Source organism: Pipra filicauda, unplaced genomic scaffold, assembly GCF_003945595.2.
Source record: "Pipra filicauda isolate LSUMZ 115617 unplaced genomic scaffold, ASM394559v2 scaffold26_size5592650_pilon, whole genome shotgun sequence".
Classification (NCBI taxonomy): Eukaryota; Metazoa; Chordata; class Aves; order Passeriformes; family Pipridae; genus Pipra; species Pipra filicauda.
The window spans coordinates 4,197,717-4,217,650 of NW_024104387.1; the positions used below are offsets into that span (position 1 = coordinate 4,197,717).

Here is a 19,934-nt window from a genome sequence, read left to right on the forward strand (position 1 = left end):
TCACACAATTTCTGTCTCTGGCCCCATCTGTACCCCAAGCTGCAGTCACACAGGTAGGAATCAGCCTCAGCAATGAAGAGCTGGTCAAGCTAATTTAAACATGCAAGAAATAAAACCTTTGCTTAGACAGTCTTCACTCTATTCCACAAAGGCTCAAAAAACCCACAGTGGTCTGTCAGGTAGTACCTTTTATTCCAAAAGGGCCACAACTTTCAGCCCCCCCCCCCCACTTCTGATCACTCAAAAAAATACAATCAGGATCATCACGAGCTGTGCATGTCCACTTCCTGGGAATCAGACACTAATGCACTTTACAACATCAACCAGAAAAAAGCATCACAGTATCTCTATGACAAACATATTATATACAAGCAAAAATATAAAATATATATTCTACACACAAAGAGAAAGATATCTATACAAACCCAGATTAGATTCAAACTTCAGGATTATCTGGATGACAATTTTAGCCACTTAAATCATAATAAAGTGGTGCCAATTTAGAATAAATCTTAAAACCAAGAATAAGGCAAGGTGTTATTTTTAAACACATTATCTTGGCAAAGAAATACTTGGAGCAAAGGTTTTCACAGATGCTGCAGGGTTAATTCCCATTCCCTCTCTCCCCGAAGCTTGCCCTTGTCTCTACAGGTGTTCACAAGGTTTGTGAACATCTTAACATAAAGTTCTTTCTAGTGAAGACAGACAAACAGCATCTTTGGACCATGACTTCAGACCATCTGCTACTACAGGTCCAGGGACAGTGCAGACAAATTTCATACCTTACCTTTTCTAGACTCACACCTGTTCTTTTAACAAGTGCTTGGAGTCTTGCAATAGTCTCATTTTCCTTTAGCAGCTCATAGGAATTCAGAGGTGATCCTGCTATGTTCCCATTTCTTTTATCAGAAACCAGGTCACATGCTCTGAGGCTCTTCATCTTGGAGGCACTTTCACTGCAGTGAAGGTTTCCCTCAGGTGGAATTCCAAAAGCCATCAGTATCTCCGAAATTTCCTGAATGAACTCAAGTTTATTTGGAAACTGGGGTAGGTCTTCTGGCAGCTCGATGAAATGGTTGTCTACATCCACAAAGCACAGGTTAGCCTGGAATTTAATTTAGAACAGGATACCATTATAACATCACTGAGCACGGGGGTAACGTTTTATTCATCTTTGGGTTTTGTGCTTATTTAAAGATTCAAATACATTTGCATTTGTTTGGTTATTTTGTAAAACAGAGTTGCCTCAACATAACTGAACTGGTTGGTTGGTTTTGAAGAAAGCAGCACAAGACCCACATTTCCAGGTCTTTCAAGGAGGTAGTTAAGAAAGAAGACTCATTTTACAGTTGTTTACTAGGTGCAGAAGAGATTGCAGCATAAGTCAGGTACAGGTATGGCTTTTATCATACACATACAGCTAAATTTTAACTACGGGATATTTGTAAGTCTCTTTTACACATGTGCATATGCAGGTGACTGCCTGTTACTCAAATTATCAGTCCACTTCTCTAAAAGATTTAGCAACTTCTAAAAGGTGTGCTGATATTGCAGAAGCTGCAATAAAGTTATCTTTTTTTGTAAGCAACCTGAGAACTAAGGCAATTCTTTGAATGAGTAAGTTTGTTTTCAAAAGGAAAAATGAGTTGAACTAGTTTCCATTCTGCTTTTCTGTTCCAATCTCCAACTAATTTACCATCAAAAAAGATCAAGCGGGGGAGGAGGCAGGAAAAGAAAAACTACCTATGTGGCTTCCACAGCAAGATCACAAGAAGCTCTGCATCTTTCAAGGTTTACCTCACTCTGTATTTGGCAAAGGGGAAGGTTCCCCTTTTGGCTTCTGCACTGCAAAATCTGTTTCAAGACATTACATAACTACACACATCACAGCAAGAACCCCATTCATGTGTGAAATCTGCTTGGAAAGTTAAGTACAGAGAAGAAACTTGGCTTTTCTGTAGAAGCACTTCAGTTTTTCTTCACTAAAGAATTAACATGGAGTGTCACTCTTCTGTTTCATCTCTGATATACAAAATCCCTTCACTCAGATTATTGGGTACTTTCAACCCAACTTCACTGCCTTATTCCAGGAGGCACACCTGAACTCAGGTCTCTCTACAGCTTTGCAGCAAAATACTTATCAAGTCTACAAGAGCTGACACATCTCCAGTTATTTCCTATGATTCGGGAAGCGCAGAAAGATGGAAGCACTCGCACAATTTAATTGGAAAAAGACAATTTTAAGAGATTAACCTCACATGTAATGAATGATAAATAATCCCAGAAATCAGAGCCATGTACACAAGCAGTGAAGCCCAGAAAAGACAAAGTAGTTGTGGTAGGATTTTGGTAGGGATTTCTGGTAGGATTTTGCTGTCGAACTGACCACAGGTAGACTAGAATCAGCTGTGCCTGATGAGACCTGTTCATTTAAGTGAACTGTTGTGAAAACATACATTTAGTACTTGTGACATGTTAACTCTCTAGGCAGAAGAGAGTTCTACAGAACAAGAGTTAGGGTGTCAATTCTTCTTAAAACACAAATATCTTACTGAACTTCCAACATTAAAATTGAAAAAAGAATTCTTAATGCAGAACCCCACTGGACATATCACACCAGTTTGCACAGAACTTTGTATGGCCAAGTCTAATTTATGCTCTGCTACAGTACTACCCACAGTTACACAGGTAAGCAGAATTCCTGATGTTTTAACATTTTAATACTGGGATTGATTTGTTATGCTCAAAGGAATGCATATAAAACAGTTTAATAGCTCTTGTAGAGATCCTTTACTGTAAATTAAGTCACAAATTGAATTAGGTGTTACAAAAGAATCCAAGGTCAATAAAGAGAATTAAGACTGATTCTGAAACAGCTTCTGGTGCACCCTAGAAAAAATTTTTCTTTTTAAATAGGGGAGGTGTCATGGTTTAAATTTCCCCAATATCAGCATTGCTCCAAGACTGCAGATGGTGTGTGTGCCCACTCAGCAAGGCAGCCCAAGCCCTGGGCTGGGAATGCTCTCAGTGTGCACCTGCTTCCCATTCAGACAAAGATTCAGCCCAAAGGGACACCATGTATGCCAGAGCTCCCACGCTTCAAGTAAGCACCTGAATTTAGGAGAGACTCCCACTATACACACACATGGCTCTGTGATGATTAGAAGTCCAGTCAGCTGATATTTATCAGAAACACTGTAAGCACTTCAAGACATGAGAGAAATAAAGTTTTGAAACCAGGCACAATGCCTACCAATCGGTGCTGAGGGAAAAACAAAAGGCATTGAATTTGTCTCAAACCGTCGGCAAAATGGCAAGGCAGACTCACTAAGAAACTCTTCCAACAGTTTAATTGTATTACTTCCTTTTACAACTTTCCTTAATTGATGCAATTCAACTTTTCTTCTCTTTTGGACTGTCTACCTTAGCACAGATTCTGCAGAAAACTTCACTCTTGGTTAAGCTTGATTGTAGCTAAAAAGTATTTGGCCTAAAAGGAACCAAATATTAACCTTACCAATGTAGAAATTCTAGTGTTCACACTGAAATTAAACGCCTTGCCAATGGAAGAAAAAGCCAAATTTAATGCTTGCTAATAGTGCCTGTAAGTATCTGGACTCTTCTGGCTAATTCCTCCAAAAGCTAAATTCCCCTTCTGCAGAGTTCCTCTCTAAGAGCAATACACATGGTTTAAATACTCTGAGCTACTAATGATGATTGCTTAAGATGCAACTTACTATTACATTTCCCAGAAAGTGCTCTATATGGAAACATTGAGGGGTAGGAGGAAAAGCTAATGTGAAGCAATACTCCAAAGAGCGTAAAGAATATTTTCAGGGACACTCTACAGTTATCCAGTGCCTGGTTAATAACACATACAATAGAGGATTATCTAGAGGAGCAAAAGCAGAGAAGATTTTAGCTTTAGATGGTTTTAGCTTCTCAAGTTAGGGAGACTTGAGGTCACCCTCAAGAACATGCACACTTCCCAAAAGGCCATATTCTTCAGGGAACAGAAATGGCAAAGAGACCTCACTGCACAAGCCCTTGAAGAGGTACCAAACCAAATTAAATCTCAAGTAAACAGACCACAAATAACAGACACCAGAACAGTAAATCTCACTATGCTGCTACACTACAGAACCGAATACCAGTGAGGACAGAGGAGCCCCCTCTTTAAAAACTATGAAAAATGAAATGGCACTTACTATTTATGAAATCATGGCCATCCAAAGCATTTTGCATGCTAGGAACTGGGCAAGTACACAAAGCAGAAAAATAAAAAGAGTTCTTCAATCACAAAGGTTTAGTTATTTTGTCTCTGGAGGCAGCACAATTGAGAGGGCTGTGAATAGCTGATAGCTCTGTATGTAAACGCTGGTGGATACACTGATCATTATTTTACACACGCAAAACTAAAATTATATAAAGACAAGACACTTGGCAACATGTACAAATAGAGATATAATTGAAAGAGCATCCTTAAGGTAGCTGCTAGGTATTTCAGGTCTCTAGAACAGTCAAATATTCCGTTATTTGTTGCTGAGATCTTGGTTTTCTGATCAAAAGAAAACCTCAAACAGTTACACCCCACTTCAACAGCAGATTGTCACAAGTGAGGACACATTACATCACCTACAATAAAACGTTCTGAGACACTACAGTGAGGAACAAGGGTGTCACATCCTAATTTAAAAACTTGTCCTTCCCGTGTGCTTTTATCACCACAAGTAACAGGGTGTCCAGGTCAAAGTCTTACAAACCTTAGAAACGTGGATCTAAGTAAACGAATGTTCATGTACCTGGTGCCAAAGCTTGGTTCCTGAAGTCAACAGCACCACTTACCATGGGCTCAGTGAGGTGTGGACCACACCCATGGATTCCAAAGCCAAAGGACAATTGCAATTCTTTAGTTTGACCCCAAGTACAATAAGGGCCATAGCCCCAGGCAGATCTAGTAAGACCTGCATAAAGCCCACATCCTCCCTTTCAGCTCTGTTCAAAAGTAGAGAAGGAAATTATTTAGGTGCTGCCAAAAGGACAGCTTCTGCTTGAATACAGCACTGAAAAACTAAAACCCATTCACCTACAGCCTTTCACCTATCACCTTTGTGCATTAGGTCCCAACCTCGCAAATGATCACCCACTTCATATGACACACAGAAAACATGGCTGTGCAAGCTTATACACACACAGCTGACTCGTGGAAAGTGTCTTTACAGTGGTCCTAAATTCTAAAGGATGCTCCTGTGTCATTCCTGCAAGCAAATGTGACCTTCTGCACTCATTCTCAGCACTACTCCTCTTCATGCCAACCCAGAATTTGTGACAGAACAGCTTAAAGCTGCTGCAGCTTTCAGAAACTCCTCAACTTGCTGTTTAACACTGAAATACAGGAAAACATAAAACTTAAGTCTGTCAATAAATTTGCAGTATTATCTAGCATCTATCAATCAGCAGACAGCCTGAGAAAGCATACAAAGCAGTGATTATCTTTATATAACTATCTTGGTCAGTCTGGTCTAAGTGTGCTAGCATCAAGCTAAGCTTTCCAGGATATCTTCCTTATCTTCTAAAACAACATATAAACCCCACAGAGTCTGTTAAGATTTAGCGTTGAATAACACCCTTTTAGTTGTTGAAATAAAAACACTGAGAATATATATAATCTGTCTTATACTAGCAAAGAACTGGATTTTAGGTTTTAAAATCTTTAAACTTCTCTAAAAGAAAAAGCTGCTGCCCAAGACCTTTGCAATCATTTCACTAAAACCAAGCTTTTTAATTATACACTACATTTGTTTGATTTAACCAGCGCTGGAAAATTCAACATTGCTTATTTTCACTGAAAATAATTTCAATTTCTACCATTCTCCTAAATTAGAGTGGCAAGATACACATGCAAATCCAGTGGCATGAAATGGTCCACATTAAGCTGCTCTTTAAAAATATATTGCTACAGCACTTCAAAAGTTTCTTTAAAAGGAAATGCAAAGGCACATCAGAAAAACGATCTTACTTTAGCACTTGCTAGGTTTATGATCTGCCAGAATGCTAAGTCAAACCACTTTTTGGATCAATTTTACTGATAAACAAACCACGCTCTTGCCAGCAACATCTGAAACAGCCACGTGTTCCTCCCTTCCCCTTTGATATCTGCAGCACCTCATTGTAGCACCGCTTCTCCCATCCTTTCCCTTCTCTTCTGGGTTCCTTACAAGCCTCTGAGGCAGCTACCAGTGAAACCACAAGGATGCTCCTGCATACACAGAGAGCCCTCAGCAGAGCAGCCCTATGTATGAGAACAAGCCCTGCACTGCTGACACGCACAAGAAAACTCAACCCTACAGGGAGTCGAGAATTCTCTACAGTTTTACTGGGCTTGAAGTCAGGTCTTCAAGCCATTGGTGGACTCCAATGAGGTCTCCATTAGGGACTGTTTTCTGATGCACCCAAGGGATAGTCTAAACTTGAATTTTGTACTAATGCAGCTGTTTTGTTGAAGATTTTAATCATCACCTGACAAAGCATTAACTTCTAGGATACAAGTGAGTTTCCAGGCTCCCAGGATAAAGCATTGCCTTGAAGTACCAGGTGTGACCAAATGTGGGAGACTGCCACCACAAGCAAACCAAAACAAGCCTTATGGCACATGTGTGCAAGCCTTAAGCCAAACCAAACCTAACCAAGTTGGGACAGACAGTATTTTCCCATATATTAGCCTAAAACACTTCGAGCAAGACAAATCAGTCTTTTTAAAACTTCATTATAAAACCAAAATCAAGAAGTCTACAGTGACACTGAGATATCCATGGTATGCTAGACAGCAATATTATATTTTTCCACAATGCCCTTCAACTGAGAAGCACTAATTAGATTTTCTCTCAAAGCTCACCTCTTTGGCCCTTGTCTAATTTAGACACTGCTTTCTTTAACAGCAGCTGTCCCACACATCCATGTAAATAGATTAGCAACAGAGATGCAGTTCATGCAGTTCCAAGACAATGAAAAAAAATTTTTTTGCAGAACTCAGAATAAATTATAACACAGAACAGCTCTTTATATACCCTTTGGAATAAGTGAGGAAAATTCTGATACTCACTGCATGTATGAATCAGGAGCCTAAAGGAGTTCCTCATATAACCCTGATGATTTCATAAAGGTTCATATACATTCCAAACTTTAGAGACAAGCAATGTTAAATATTAATATCCCTTCTGTCACTGACGATAAATTTGTCTTTATTGAAGTACAAATAATGGAACCATATGCCCTCTTCTGCTGTTCTACAACAACACATTATTCATGTTCCTTGGCAGTTTCTGTCAGGAATTAAGTGTAGAGCTCCTTTGGCACTTAAAGTGAAGGGTATCTGAAAGCCTAATCATAAAGCAAAGTAGTTTTAAGATGAACCTGTAATCTGCAATGTTAACTATATTAAAGCTGACTGATTAAATTATTAATATGAGAAATCCTTATACTGACCAATAATTTCACATAGTGAGACCAGCATGCACTTTGAATTCTGCTTTACATTTTAAAATGATACATCTATTTTCTTTTTGCAACACAGGTTTTGCCAGGGTGGCAGGAGCATGGGGAGAGTGTTTGTTTTGTGAGGTTTTGATTGGCTGGGTTTTTTTGGTTGGTTAGTTGTTTTTTTCAAGCAAACTCTCTACAATGAAAGTCTCAACAGCAGTGAGCTCTTGTTCTTCCCAGGCTACTTTGCCTCTTGAATAAGCCAATCTATTGGTATAGGATAACTTCTTAATTATTTACTAAGAGACTTAAAGTCTCAAGCCCATTTCTGTGCCATAACTACATTCCCAGTCCGCAGGGCTGAGGAGTTCAACAGTCCTTACTCAGCAGTGACTGCCAAGGGGATTTCTCAGACTAAGTCATATTCATCATGTACAAAGTTTTAAGAGCTCACTCTTCAAATAAAAATGAGAAAAGTTGAAGCTTCAGAAGGACAAGTCTTGCAGCAAATTCCACCACACGGGCACGCTGCTGCTGCCATCTGTCCTGTGTGTCCTCCCCTCCCAGACAATTCTGATCTCTGAGAGGTACTATTAAAAATCTACTCCTCCACCTTCATAAAAGGATACCTCTAAAACAAAATGTAAACTGAGGTGTCAGATTATCTTTTAATACTACTTGGATTTCATTTTTGACATCTAAAAATAGATCAACTGCCTTCCTTTAAAAACCTCAAAAATAAGCTCATAAAACTCTTCAAAAACTATTTACCTTTTAAATAATTGAAATACCTATTTGAAGTTAAAATTAGTTCATTTAGTTGGAAGTATTACAGTGATTTTAAAAAGAGGAAGTTCTTTACAAAAGGAGGGCAGTCTTTTAGGAGTTTGTGGTAACAGTGAAAACAGCCATGGTGCATATTAACATGCATATCCACACATACATTTTACTTCATCAGCTATTCTCTCTAAGAAGCGTACTAACCATATTAATTAGGCCTGTCAGTACAGCCAAAATTTTGTAAAAATGTAGTAAACCAAAGCAATAGACTGTTTTCATGGCAAGAACATACACTACTGTGTTATTAATTACGCCATTGAAAAAAAAGGGGGAGGGGATGGAGAAAAGAAAGAAATCAAGAGATTAAATACTTCAGTTTTCATAAAAAAATAACACAGTTTGAAAAAAGTTTTCCTTTGAACTTGCCAGGAAAAACAAATGAAAACTACCAGCATATGGATTTGAGAAAAAGAGCAGTGTTGGCATGGAGACCAGACTGGAGGTTCACAAAAATATCTTGTCTAATTTCACGCAGCTTTTTTAAAAAGAGGGTTTTTTTGTGTCAAGCTATGTTGCAGCACTGCCTGATATTGAAAATAAAAACCACCACCACAAAACCCTGCGTCTGACACGCTTCTGCTTTCCCAGAAATGTAAATGGTAATACAAGAAAACAGTCAGAGAAAACAGCAGAGGTTAGAGAATCCTACCAGTGCCTCTAAGTGGGGTGTTCCCATGGTTTACCCAGTTCCTCCCCTGCAAAGTTACACCTCCAAGTGAGCAGATTGTAGCAGGGGCCGGATATTTCCTCTGCTACCTTGGGTAGTGCTCAGCCACTTTTGGTCCCCTGATCCTCACAACCAGCTCTTAAACTCTCTTGGCACATCCCTCAAAAGAGTACTTGTGAAGCAAACACTGGGATAAAAGGAAAGCAACCTCTGTGAAGTCTGACCATAGTCCCAGCCCCATGTACGAGTTGCAGAACCTTTACAGACCATTTGTTTCTCCTTTACACAGGGGTTGCTGCTACCAGAGCCTCACTACAAGGGAGGACTTCCTCAGCCCCACCCCAGTTAGCACCAGTTTGCTCCAGTGTATGCTGACATTTTGCTGCAGACTGAAGCATTCGTTCTGGAGAAAATCTGAAACAGTTCTGTGCAGACACCTGGCAGGCTGGGTCCATATAAGCCAACCCCAGCTCAGAAACTCAGTGCAGTGAAACCCAGCCTAACCCTGTGCAGGCAGGAACCAGCACAGCACTGAAGCCAGCAGAGCTCTGCTCATTCACCATCTCACAGAAGCAGCTGTGTGGCCTTTTGGCCACAGCTGGGGAATTCACACTGCACTTCCTTGCACTTCCCAGCATTACAGGGCTAAGTTTTGCAGAAAAAAAAAAAAATGTTCTTTCCGTAAGCCCAATGCATCAATTCCTGTAAAATTACAGTTTAATTTTATCAGAGCACACAATTTCAAAAGCAGGCTTTATCTATTTCACCAGATTTTCCTTAGCATTTCCAAGGAATAAAGACCAATCCAAAACCAGAGCCAGAGCAACAACTTGACAGTAGCTGTTAAGAGTTAGCACTAGTGTTTTGGCTCATTTCTCACTCCCTTCATAGTCATGGACAATATTCAATCAATCAAGATGAGCTCCTCTCACCTCTTGAGGAAGTTCCAGCTTAGATCTGTCATCCAGCCCATTAGAGTGCAAGCCCATGAGGTAAGGGACTGGAGCATCTAGAAAATGAAGGAGGGATGCTGGAAGGATAGGAACATAGACATGCTGCCACTGAAATGGAAACATTAGTGCTGTGATGGTCTCTGCCACAGTCATCAACCTCTGATAATCTGAAAAAGATCAAGAAAAAAAATAATTTTTTTCACAAATATTTTTAAGTAAATTAATTTAAGCTAAAGACATGAGAGCTTGCTTAAAAACAGAAACCACAAAACCCAGTACTAGCTGAGTGGCATCTTAATGAAAGCCCAGACCTGCACACCCAGCACATTTGCTGAAACAACAAAGAGAGCTCAAGGCAAAGTAGGTCATTCCACAAGTCATATGGAAATGAGCAAATTGAGTCTTAATGCATGCTAAGTCACTTTCTGTCACCTACACCGGGGTCACCAGGAGCACCAGCTTGAGAACAGAAGCAGTATTGTAATCGGCTAAGAAACACATCGGAAATAATTTCTTTTCTCTGTGCTTATGACTTTCTATGGAAGCCTTGGATGAAACCCAAGGCATCTGGTATCTCTCAGATAAACATTTTTTAAAAGAGTGTTTAAATGTCTGCAAAGCATGCTGTATAGCAGCCAATCCAACAGTGTGACTGAAATAACTATGCAGAAAATAAAAAGGATCAGCTTCGTTTTTCCTGTGCAATGTATGACCAAAGCCCCAGTGCAATGTAAAAACAACTCCTCTCCTCCTAGAATTTAACAGCAGGGCTAAATGGACCTATGCAGCATGTCAAAAGATCTTTTTATTTAATAGTTGGTGGCTAGAGCAGTTCACACTGCAGGATGCTGGGCCAACACCTCACCCTCCTCCTATAACTACAGACTTAAGGGGTTTTGGTATCTAGGCACCATAAAGGGCGAGGGAACACCAGATGAACTCAGAGAGTGTGTTCTAATACCACTGCTGAAATAGGCAGACTGCTCTCAAGCTGCCAGGCTGGAAAGAGTGCAAAACAAACTCCTGGGACTAGGACAATTCCCACCTTCAGTCAAACTATAAATAGAGCACAAACTGCAAACATAGGATGGATAATATTCAATTCCAGCCAGCAAAGGGAGGGAAAATAGAGGCAGGGAAAAAAATCAGTAACCTGTGTGCTGGGGTATGGGGTATGTATGTCTTCTCCTTACGTGTTCATAAAACTAGAGACACTGTGAAATTGGAAAAGACACTTGAATGCACAGGTTCGAGTGTTGAGGTTTCTGAAGCTGTCGCACACTGATGCAGAGGGGAGATGAAAACTGCAAGAATAACATTTGTTCTAAACACTCTGGAGAAAAATTAAGCTTAACTGTGCACTTCCCAAGGTTATGGCTTTGATTCTATCCTTTAGCCAGCCTCCAGTCAGACTTCAGATAGCAGAAGACAAAGGGCCGAGAAATTCAGTTCCTGGCATTCATGATTGATTTTGTTTGAGGACAAACTTGCGGAGTTTGGGGTCTGCAAAGAATCCCACAACCCAAAAGGAACTCAGCATGGGTTTTGTTAACATCAGTCATAATTCTGCAACTTAAGCTTTTGATTTTTTCTTTTCAGATCAAACTGTGTTAGTGGAAAAGGTCATTGCGTGGAGCTACCTGTCACTGCCCCGCAGTAGAACTCCTATGACCTGAGGAGCCTCCAGTCAAAACAAATGAGAATAGCTTAAACAGTTCATAAAGTTTTTGCCAAAAGCTTATTTGAACTGAAACACACTAGGGGACAATCAATGAACACCACCAGCAACACTCCCCTACTCTGCCTGGACATTGGCTTCTGCCTCCACAACTACTTTGGGTTTGCAGCTTTAATCACAGCCTGACTGCAAGGAAGTGATGAATTAATGATAAGCTTTGGGAAGAAGAAGAATCTATTCCATACCCTATTTTCTTCAGTTATAAAAGGAACTTTAAATGTAGCCATAGATACACAAACATCCCAGCTGGTTTGCATTCAGCTTGTTTATTTGAAAGGACAAGTCTCAGAATAGAAACAGTGTTTTCCTACTACACAAAACCCGCTGTCTAATCCCGCTGGCTAATTTAAATACAACTTCTCCCTCTGTCATTAAGCTAACTTTAGTATTAGCCTTTCAAATTAATTACCAAGTAACATCAATAATTCAGAATTTCAATCCACGGGGCAGCCACCCCCTGCCACTGAGCTATCTACAGATGCAGCTCTCTGATCCTGGATATTCACATGGCTTAAGCCATTCCCAACTATTTGGCCTGCACAGTTGCAGCCTGCAAGTAACAATGACTGCATTCTGCAGGCCCTGTCCACATCAGGAGCTGTTGGCAAAAGCCAAGGACAAAGGCAAGAAGCCTACAAACATAAACCAAAATAACCTTTCCTGAAAGGGTATGGAGGATTTTCTGCATTTAAAAAAGAAGCGAGCAGCACACTTCCAGTAACAAAGAATTAGAGAAGATTTTAAAATAACAACAACAAAAAAACCTAAAAGAGTGAAGAAGTGGTGTTGCTCTTGTTCTTGAATCAGAATGAGCAGGATGGGAAGAAGGTGACAGCCGTAAGAACCATGATTTCACCTCTCCATTTTTACATTCTACTAGAGAGAAGTGTCAAGTGCCTACAGAAATTCTCTGACTTGGTCAAATTTAAAACCATTTTATGATCACATTCTGGAATATTTTTTCCTTTTAACCTTCCTACTTCATGGATCATAATGAAATACTGCTGTACTTGTCAAATAACTCACAAGTAACTTCAAAAACCCTGTAACTGCAGTAAGAACCTATTGTGGTTAGTAGAAGCAGTGGGTCAAGTACTTCCTATTTGTGTTCACTTCTGTGTCTGACAGGCTGATTCAAGGTGGCTGCACCAATAAGCAAATTTCCTAAATCAGTGAAGGCATAAGAAGAAAGTGTTCTATGTAAGAGGTGAGAGTTAGGCAGCACAGGACTAAGACTGCAAAGAAATTAAACTAATACTTTAAATCTCTCGAATTAACAAAATTTTAAAGAAGTGAAACAAAGATGGGGAGGAATGATTCAAAAGCAAAGCAGAAACCCCCCCCTTTATTTGTACTTTTAAATGGCAGTAGACAGCAAATACTCAGCAAATAAAACTGTTCAAAATCACAGTCTGTGGTAGCAGTGCATTACACTTTTCCATTTTTTGTTTTAAGCTTTTTAGCAAAATCACCTCCAAGTAGATTTCACAGCTGTCAACTCAGTGCCCACTTTGCAGAAGAGCTCTCTAGGTGCTCTCCAAGATAAGGAATAAGTCTATTTCACAGATACAAGAGCAACATAAATTGCAGGAATGCAAACGGGCTCCCACAGAATAACCTGGTAAGGGCACTACTGCAGGCCTCCAGCCCCACTGTCTCTCTGCCACAGTTCCTCGGCACTGGCTCAGCACCAGCAGCAGCTTCAGATTCTTCCCTCTCTTACAGGCACCTACAGGGCTCTAACATTTGACAAATGGGAGACAGGTCTCTCAAGAGGACAGTTGAATTGAGGTATTCATTCTCTCCATTTGGCTCACACCAATCCAAAACATACAGGCTGTGCCAATATAGTGGGACAAAAGAAGAATTTCCACAGGCTTCAAGTCAAAAACATGTCAAAGGAATCTTAAACCAAAACACATTCACTGCCAAGTGAAGTTCCTCCTATTCCAAGGACTAACTGCAGCTTAATATGCTAAACAATTTGTTTCATAAAGCATTGCACTTGGCAGCAAATTTAGAGTCACAGAATCATAAAAAGGTTTGCGTTGGAAGGAACCTTAAGGTTCATTTCATTCCAAACCCCCTGCCATGGGTTGGGACACCTTCCACTAGACCAAGCTGCTCTAAGTTCAAGGCCACAGCCTGGCCTTACATACTTCCAGGGATGGGGCATCCACAGCTTCTCTGGGCAACCTGTTCCAGTGCCTCACAGTAAAGAATTTCTTCCTAATATCTGATCTAACTCTTTCAGCTCTGAGGCCATTCCCTCTTGTCCTGTCACTCCATGCTCTTTTTACAAAAAGACCCTCTCCAGTTGTCTTGCAGCCCCTTCAGGTACTGGAAGGCTGCTTGAAGGTCTCCCTGGAGCCTTCTCTTCTCCAGGCTGAACAGCACCAACTCTCTCAGTCTGCCTTCACAGGAGAGGTGCTTCAGCCCTCTGATCTTCATGGCCTCCTCTGGGCTCGCTCCAACAGGCCCACGTCCTTCCTGTGTTGGGGGTCCCAGACCTGGACACACTATTCCAGGTGCAGTCTCATCAGAACAGAGTGGGAGAATCACCTCCCTCAACCTGCTGGTCATGCTTTTTTTGTTCCAACCCGGATCACCAAGAGTTCTAGGGTTTGGGTTTTATTTTGGTGGCGTTTCATTATTTTGTGTGTGTTTGTTGTTGGTTTGGTTTTTTTAAGTAAATCTCACAATCCCTCTTATCCTGACACATACTGTTCTAAATCTAAATCCACCCAATGAATATCATAATCTCATCTGACACAGGAGAACAAGAAATTATCTCAATCACCTCAAATGTCATGGATCTGAGCACCAAGAGATTTAACAAACCCAAAGGACATTAAAAAATTTAATATCCATATTCTGAAGAACAATCTAAACCTCACACTGGTGTGCATGCAAGACCATGAACAAGCCTTTACAAAAGTAAAGCAATTTCTGATACCACTCGGAACTGAGTGCACCATCACCTGTATTTCCATTCAATCTTCCCTGTTTTAAAACAGCAAAAACCAGGTCTAACTCAACCATACTGACGAAAGATTAGAATATATTGGGAGCATATTCCAGTTTAAAAAAAACCAAAAACACAAAACCCAACAACAACAACAACAACAAAACCAAAACAAAAATAAACAAAAAAAGAGAACAAAACAACAAACGCAAAAAAACAAACTCCCCAAGAGAAAAAAAAAAGGCACAGGGATTAAATCCCTCAGAAAGTACTTAAGAGAAGCTATGTTTCAAAAAACATCAGCTACTATTACCGAGAAGGCAATGTTGCAGCTAGTTCACCAAAACTGAGGGCCATAAGTCAGCAAACAAATAACTAAAATTATTTTTCTACTGAAAGAAGACTTTTCAGGCAAAAACTATAGGTGACAACTTGATAGAGAGACAAGACACTTCCATTAGGTACAACACAGCCCAACCTAGCCGAAGCTTGGGGTGAGGCACAGGAACAGTGGACAGAAACTGTCCTAACTGATCATGGGTCCCTTTGAACTCCAAATGTCTGTGTCTGCAAACAAGAAACTCAAGTGTTCCAGGGCTATTTTAAGGTTCTTTAATTAGCCACTGATCAGACACTTGGAAAGGGCCCAAGACTGAAAGTTGAACCCATTAATATGACTTGGAAAGAGAACCCAGAATACAGAGGACTAGTCCTGGAGTGAGCTGAGCTCCAGCTTGGGAGGAAAAAGTACCCATAACAGGATGGCCTGAGAAGAGATCCAGGAAAACTGTTCCCACGTGGCAGTGCACACACTGCTTTTCCTGCAGAGCTTCCCACCATCCAGGCACACCTGATCCCGCTACAGGAGATCTTGGGCATCACTACAGGCCAACGGGACCTCACTCTTCTTCAGATGGAAGAGGTTGATGTTTGAATCCTCCACAGACAGGACACAGGTATCCACACAAACTCTCCCTAACTCTCAAACCTGATCCATTTCTGGAGAAATCACAAAGGAAGTTTTGTCTTCTAGATAAGTATTTCTAGATTTTCCACGAACAATAAGCAAAGTAATTTGGTTTTTAAATCCAAGATCACTATACAATTCAATAAGTTTTTTTGACTGTATCTAAATTACTGTGCAGTTTCTCTACTGTAATTCACAGTGTTTATACAATGCAACAACAGTGACATAACACCCTGCTGCCATTATACACTTTTAATGACTTTGACTGTGCACATAAATCCATTTTTGGCTTTAGTCTATACACAGATCTCAACACACAAACATCTGCACTTCATGTTTGGAGGAGGTTGCTAGTAACTGCAGGTTATATTTTATAAATAGTTGCCATTTGTATTCTACATATTTCTGTGACAGCTCAATGGAAGAAAAGATCAAAAAAAGATTTCAGTAACACCGTATTCCTGGATTTGTCCAGTAAATCCATATTCCTGGGTTTTTCTTGGGGTCTTTTAGGCTCCTTTATCATTACTATAAAACAGTGTTCACAATGCAGTCTGTCTATCTTAAACCACATCATTATGGAGGGGTGGATTAATGCTACTCAGCTTGAGACAAAAAAAAGTAGAGAAATTATCTTTTGGCATAATTCCACATACTCTGTGTTAGAGCAACAGGATGCATAGTAAAAAGGCCAGTATCCACAAATTTTAACATAGAAAATGGATAGCACTCCCACACTACTCACTAATTGGTACACATGCTATTTCAGCCTAGTTGCTGCCTATCCTCTTCAAAGGAAGCTTCAGCTGCCTGGCTTCAGCAATAACTGTTTCAAGGCCTTAAGAGACCTTGAAGAGATTTGGGATTTAAACCAAAGAGATTTGGGATTTAATTCAGCCAAACAAAACTTTTTTTCAGGTAATTATCTTTCAAAGTAACAACTGAAATGTTACATTAGGTACTCTAAGAGAAGATTATATTTGCACCGCTAACTCTTCTTCAGAAGGGGCTATATAACTACGTATCTTCTTGAAATACATGTGTAGTTTGGCAGAGAGAGGAAGGAATTCAACTAAGCAGCTAGAGAGGAACATGGAAGAAGGTATATTTCTCTATCCAACAGCACAGTTCTAGAGCCAACAATAAAGGGATGGGTCAACCCATCAATAAAGGAGATTACGTGAAAGCCCAAAGTTTTAAGGGTAGGCATCTAACAGCAAGAGCCAATGCAACACTCTCTTTGCAACTCCAGTTCTTTTCTTTACATTAAGACCTGCACACAGATCAGCCAGACTGCATTAGCATGCTCATGCCACTTTACTGCAGCTATTCTGTTGTTTGTATGGTTTTCAGGATTCAAGGAATGAAAAGATCCTGTGCCAGTACAACTACAAGGTAAGAAAACAAAACCCAAGTACTCACGCTGTGAATAAAGCAGTATCTGAAACTCCAAGAGGGCACAGGTAAAGAGTTGAACCACATTTTCTACTCCAAGCAATTCAAAAACTTCTTTAACTGGAAAATCAAATAATGGTAGTTCACTGGTGCTTGGCCTCTGGCAGATAATTGGTCCATAAACACCTGAAAACTTTAATGACCTTCCTGCTGGAGGAAGAGGAACCTCATAGAGAATATTGTAGATGTAGCTTTCTAAAGGTAGCGGTGGCGGCTGAGGTGAAGTCACTGCTTGGTGAAGTTGTTCTAGCACTTTCTTACAAGCTTTCATAAAAGACATCGGAGTAATCAGACAAATGCACTTTGAGACGTAGAGCGTGTCTCTGCTGATGTCATAGGAGTTAAAACGCTGTAGCTTTGAAACAGAGGTGCCATTGCAGTCTCCCGTGCTGCTGCAGCTCTCCTTGTCATTTGTGGGTGGGGTATGAAGAATGTCATATTCAGCATTGTGCATATGATACAACGTCTGCATTGCACTGCAGATCTGTTTGCTAGTGACCTCCTCAAAGAACGTGAGAGAAAATCCAAATGTCCGTGAGCCATCTTCACGAGTAATAATGAAAGAGTGGAACTGAGGTTCTCTGGAATCTGCTTGTGTCTTGAAAGCAAGCCCTTTAGGCATACACAGCTATAAAAAAAGGGAGAAGGGGAGATAATACCCGTTAAAACACGCTTTTCTTTCCCTCTGCCTCCAGAAGCACCGGTGAAAATGGGATTTAGAATCCACAGACTGCCATCGCATCTCACTTTAAATTCTATTAAGTGTTACATTTCTACAAAATACAGGAATACAAATCTAAATCAGAAAAACAAAAGGAGCCGCATGCAGTTTCTACTGAAACTCATAACCGTTTCATTACCAGCCTCAAATGGGAATAAAATAACAAAATACAATCTCAGATAAAGAAAAGTGTTTTGGTCACCAAGACCAGAAACCTGCCAGAGAAAAGTACTATATTTTATCTAAATTAAAAAACTGCACCACATTCCATCAAACAGAAAGATCATGCACAAAAAAGAGATTCATTCGTTGCAGACTAATTTCTTTCTCTATTAATTTTCTAGAATGTAACAAAAAAAAATTGGAAGAGAACAAAAAAAACTCTCCTAGGGACTTACTCATTTCTCCCCAAATATACCCTAATTAATGAAAAGGTCTTCTGAGTCTGCCCAATTTAGAGAAACTCATGATTTCCAATCCATAACAGACTTCACACTTTTTTTGTCAAAGAGAACAGAGATTAATGCCTTCAATTGTTCAAGTAGGTTTTTGTCTTAAAAACAAAAGCCATTATGCGATACTGACCATTCCCACTGCATCCTGGTCAAAAGGGTTCCATTCAACATTCTCAGGATAGCGAGCAAGAACTTTGGATTTAAATGTGCGTCTTAACGGAGTCTGTTCAAAGTTTTCCCCTGCAGATGAAAGAAAAAAACAGAAGTAAATATTTCATTCTCTTTTCAAACTCAAACAAGGCCAAAAAGCAGGACATCAGCAGGTAGATGCGAGGATAAGTGAATTAAGGACACACTCCTTTTAAGAGAAACAGAAAATGCAAGACAGTTCGTTAGCATATAGTCAGAGTGCAGATATTAGCAAGGATTAGCACTGTAACAGTTCTGTCATTAAGTATCTGTGCTTTTCCTAAGTGTGACAATCTTGAGATTGTGGCCATGACAGCAATTCTCTAAGCCACTCTTCACATATTTCAGATTCTCATTAAAACATAACTAAAGCTTCAGTTTCAGTGGAATTTTGTTACTGAAGAAAAGCACAAATAGACAAGATGCAAAGATGATGCAACTTTTAGATAGACATACAAGTGACATCATGAGATTGCTTAATTTTGTTTTCAAGACTTAGGGAAATAAGGTATTCACCATCTATTGCAAGAAGTTAGCTGTGAAGAGAGAGTCTAGAAGGTTAAAAGATCAAGAACCACATAAACGTCCATGAAGAGAGTATCAGATGAACAAAGAATTTTGCTTTTTTTTTTTCCCCACACTTTTTCCTTTACCTTCTGTTGCACTTGAAATGAAACGGCTGCCACCATCTCGGGTTTTAGAGGCCTGTATATACTGGCATAAAGCTATATAACAAATAAAAACAACACTGCATTATAAATTTCATACTGTTGACTGTAATCACGTCGCTAACACATACCAGTAAAAATCATACAAATATCCAGGATTAGCATGCATAAAAGATAGTCTACTCTCCTAATATGTTTTTATACATATACAACTTATACAAATTTCTCATTTTAGGTACATATTTCTTGTAGGAGATGATCAATATGTAGCAGAAGCTCATCGATCCTGTACACACAATGAGAATACCGATGCAGCAATAGGAACTGGTTGCTCGGGAAACTAAAGTTTTACATGTTAAGTATAAAATATTCCCAAAGAGTAGATGATGAAATTAACCCCAAAGACAAGACCATTTCAAGGCCCTCAGAACTGTATGAATTTAAGCAGCATGGCCCAACTTTTCACAGATGCTATCCATATACTAGATTGGCTGATAGGGTCTTGTTCAGAAGCTTTTAAATTTCCTCTAGAGCGATGACGGTTCAGTGTGACAGCACAGAACTTTATGCAGTAAATATTCTGAGTGCGCGTAGTTGCCTTAAAAAAAAAAAAGCACACAACTGCACATCTTAAAATAAGCTTAGTTATATTACTAGAATGCAATTAGCTAAATAAGCATGCAGCTGTTGACAGCTGCACTAACAATCAGGCACAATTGCATGAAATCATGTGCTCTAAATAAATTGAACTATTTCAGCAACACCGACAAAAGAGAAAATACACTTCGGTTCCTCACTTGTTTTCTTACACGCAGCAATTACTTGGCAATAGAAACT

The 19,934-nt window shown here is 39.8% G+C and overlaps 1 protein-coding gene across 1 annotated transcript in view; it reads right to left on the reverse strand.

Moving 5' to 3' along the window:
* Positions 1-19,934, reverse strand: part of DENND5A (DENN domain containing 5A) — a 68,449-nt gene that overhangs the window by 30,107 nt on the left and 18,408 nt on the right. Inside the window, exons 2-6 of the mRNA XM_027737392.2 lie at positions 19,083-19,154; positions 18,371-18,480; positions 17,032-17,692; positions 9,919-10,106; positions 788-1,105 (exon numbers count right to left, since the gene is read on the reverse strand). Coding sequence (XP_027593193.1) covers positions 788-1,105; positions 9,919-10,106; positions 17,032-17,692; positions 18,371-18,480; positions 19,083-19,154 — 1,349 coding nt within the window. The remainder of the gene's footprint in view (positions 1-787; positions 1,106-9,918; positions 10,107-17,031; positions 17,693-18,370; positions 18,481-19,082; positions 19,155-19,934) is intronic.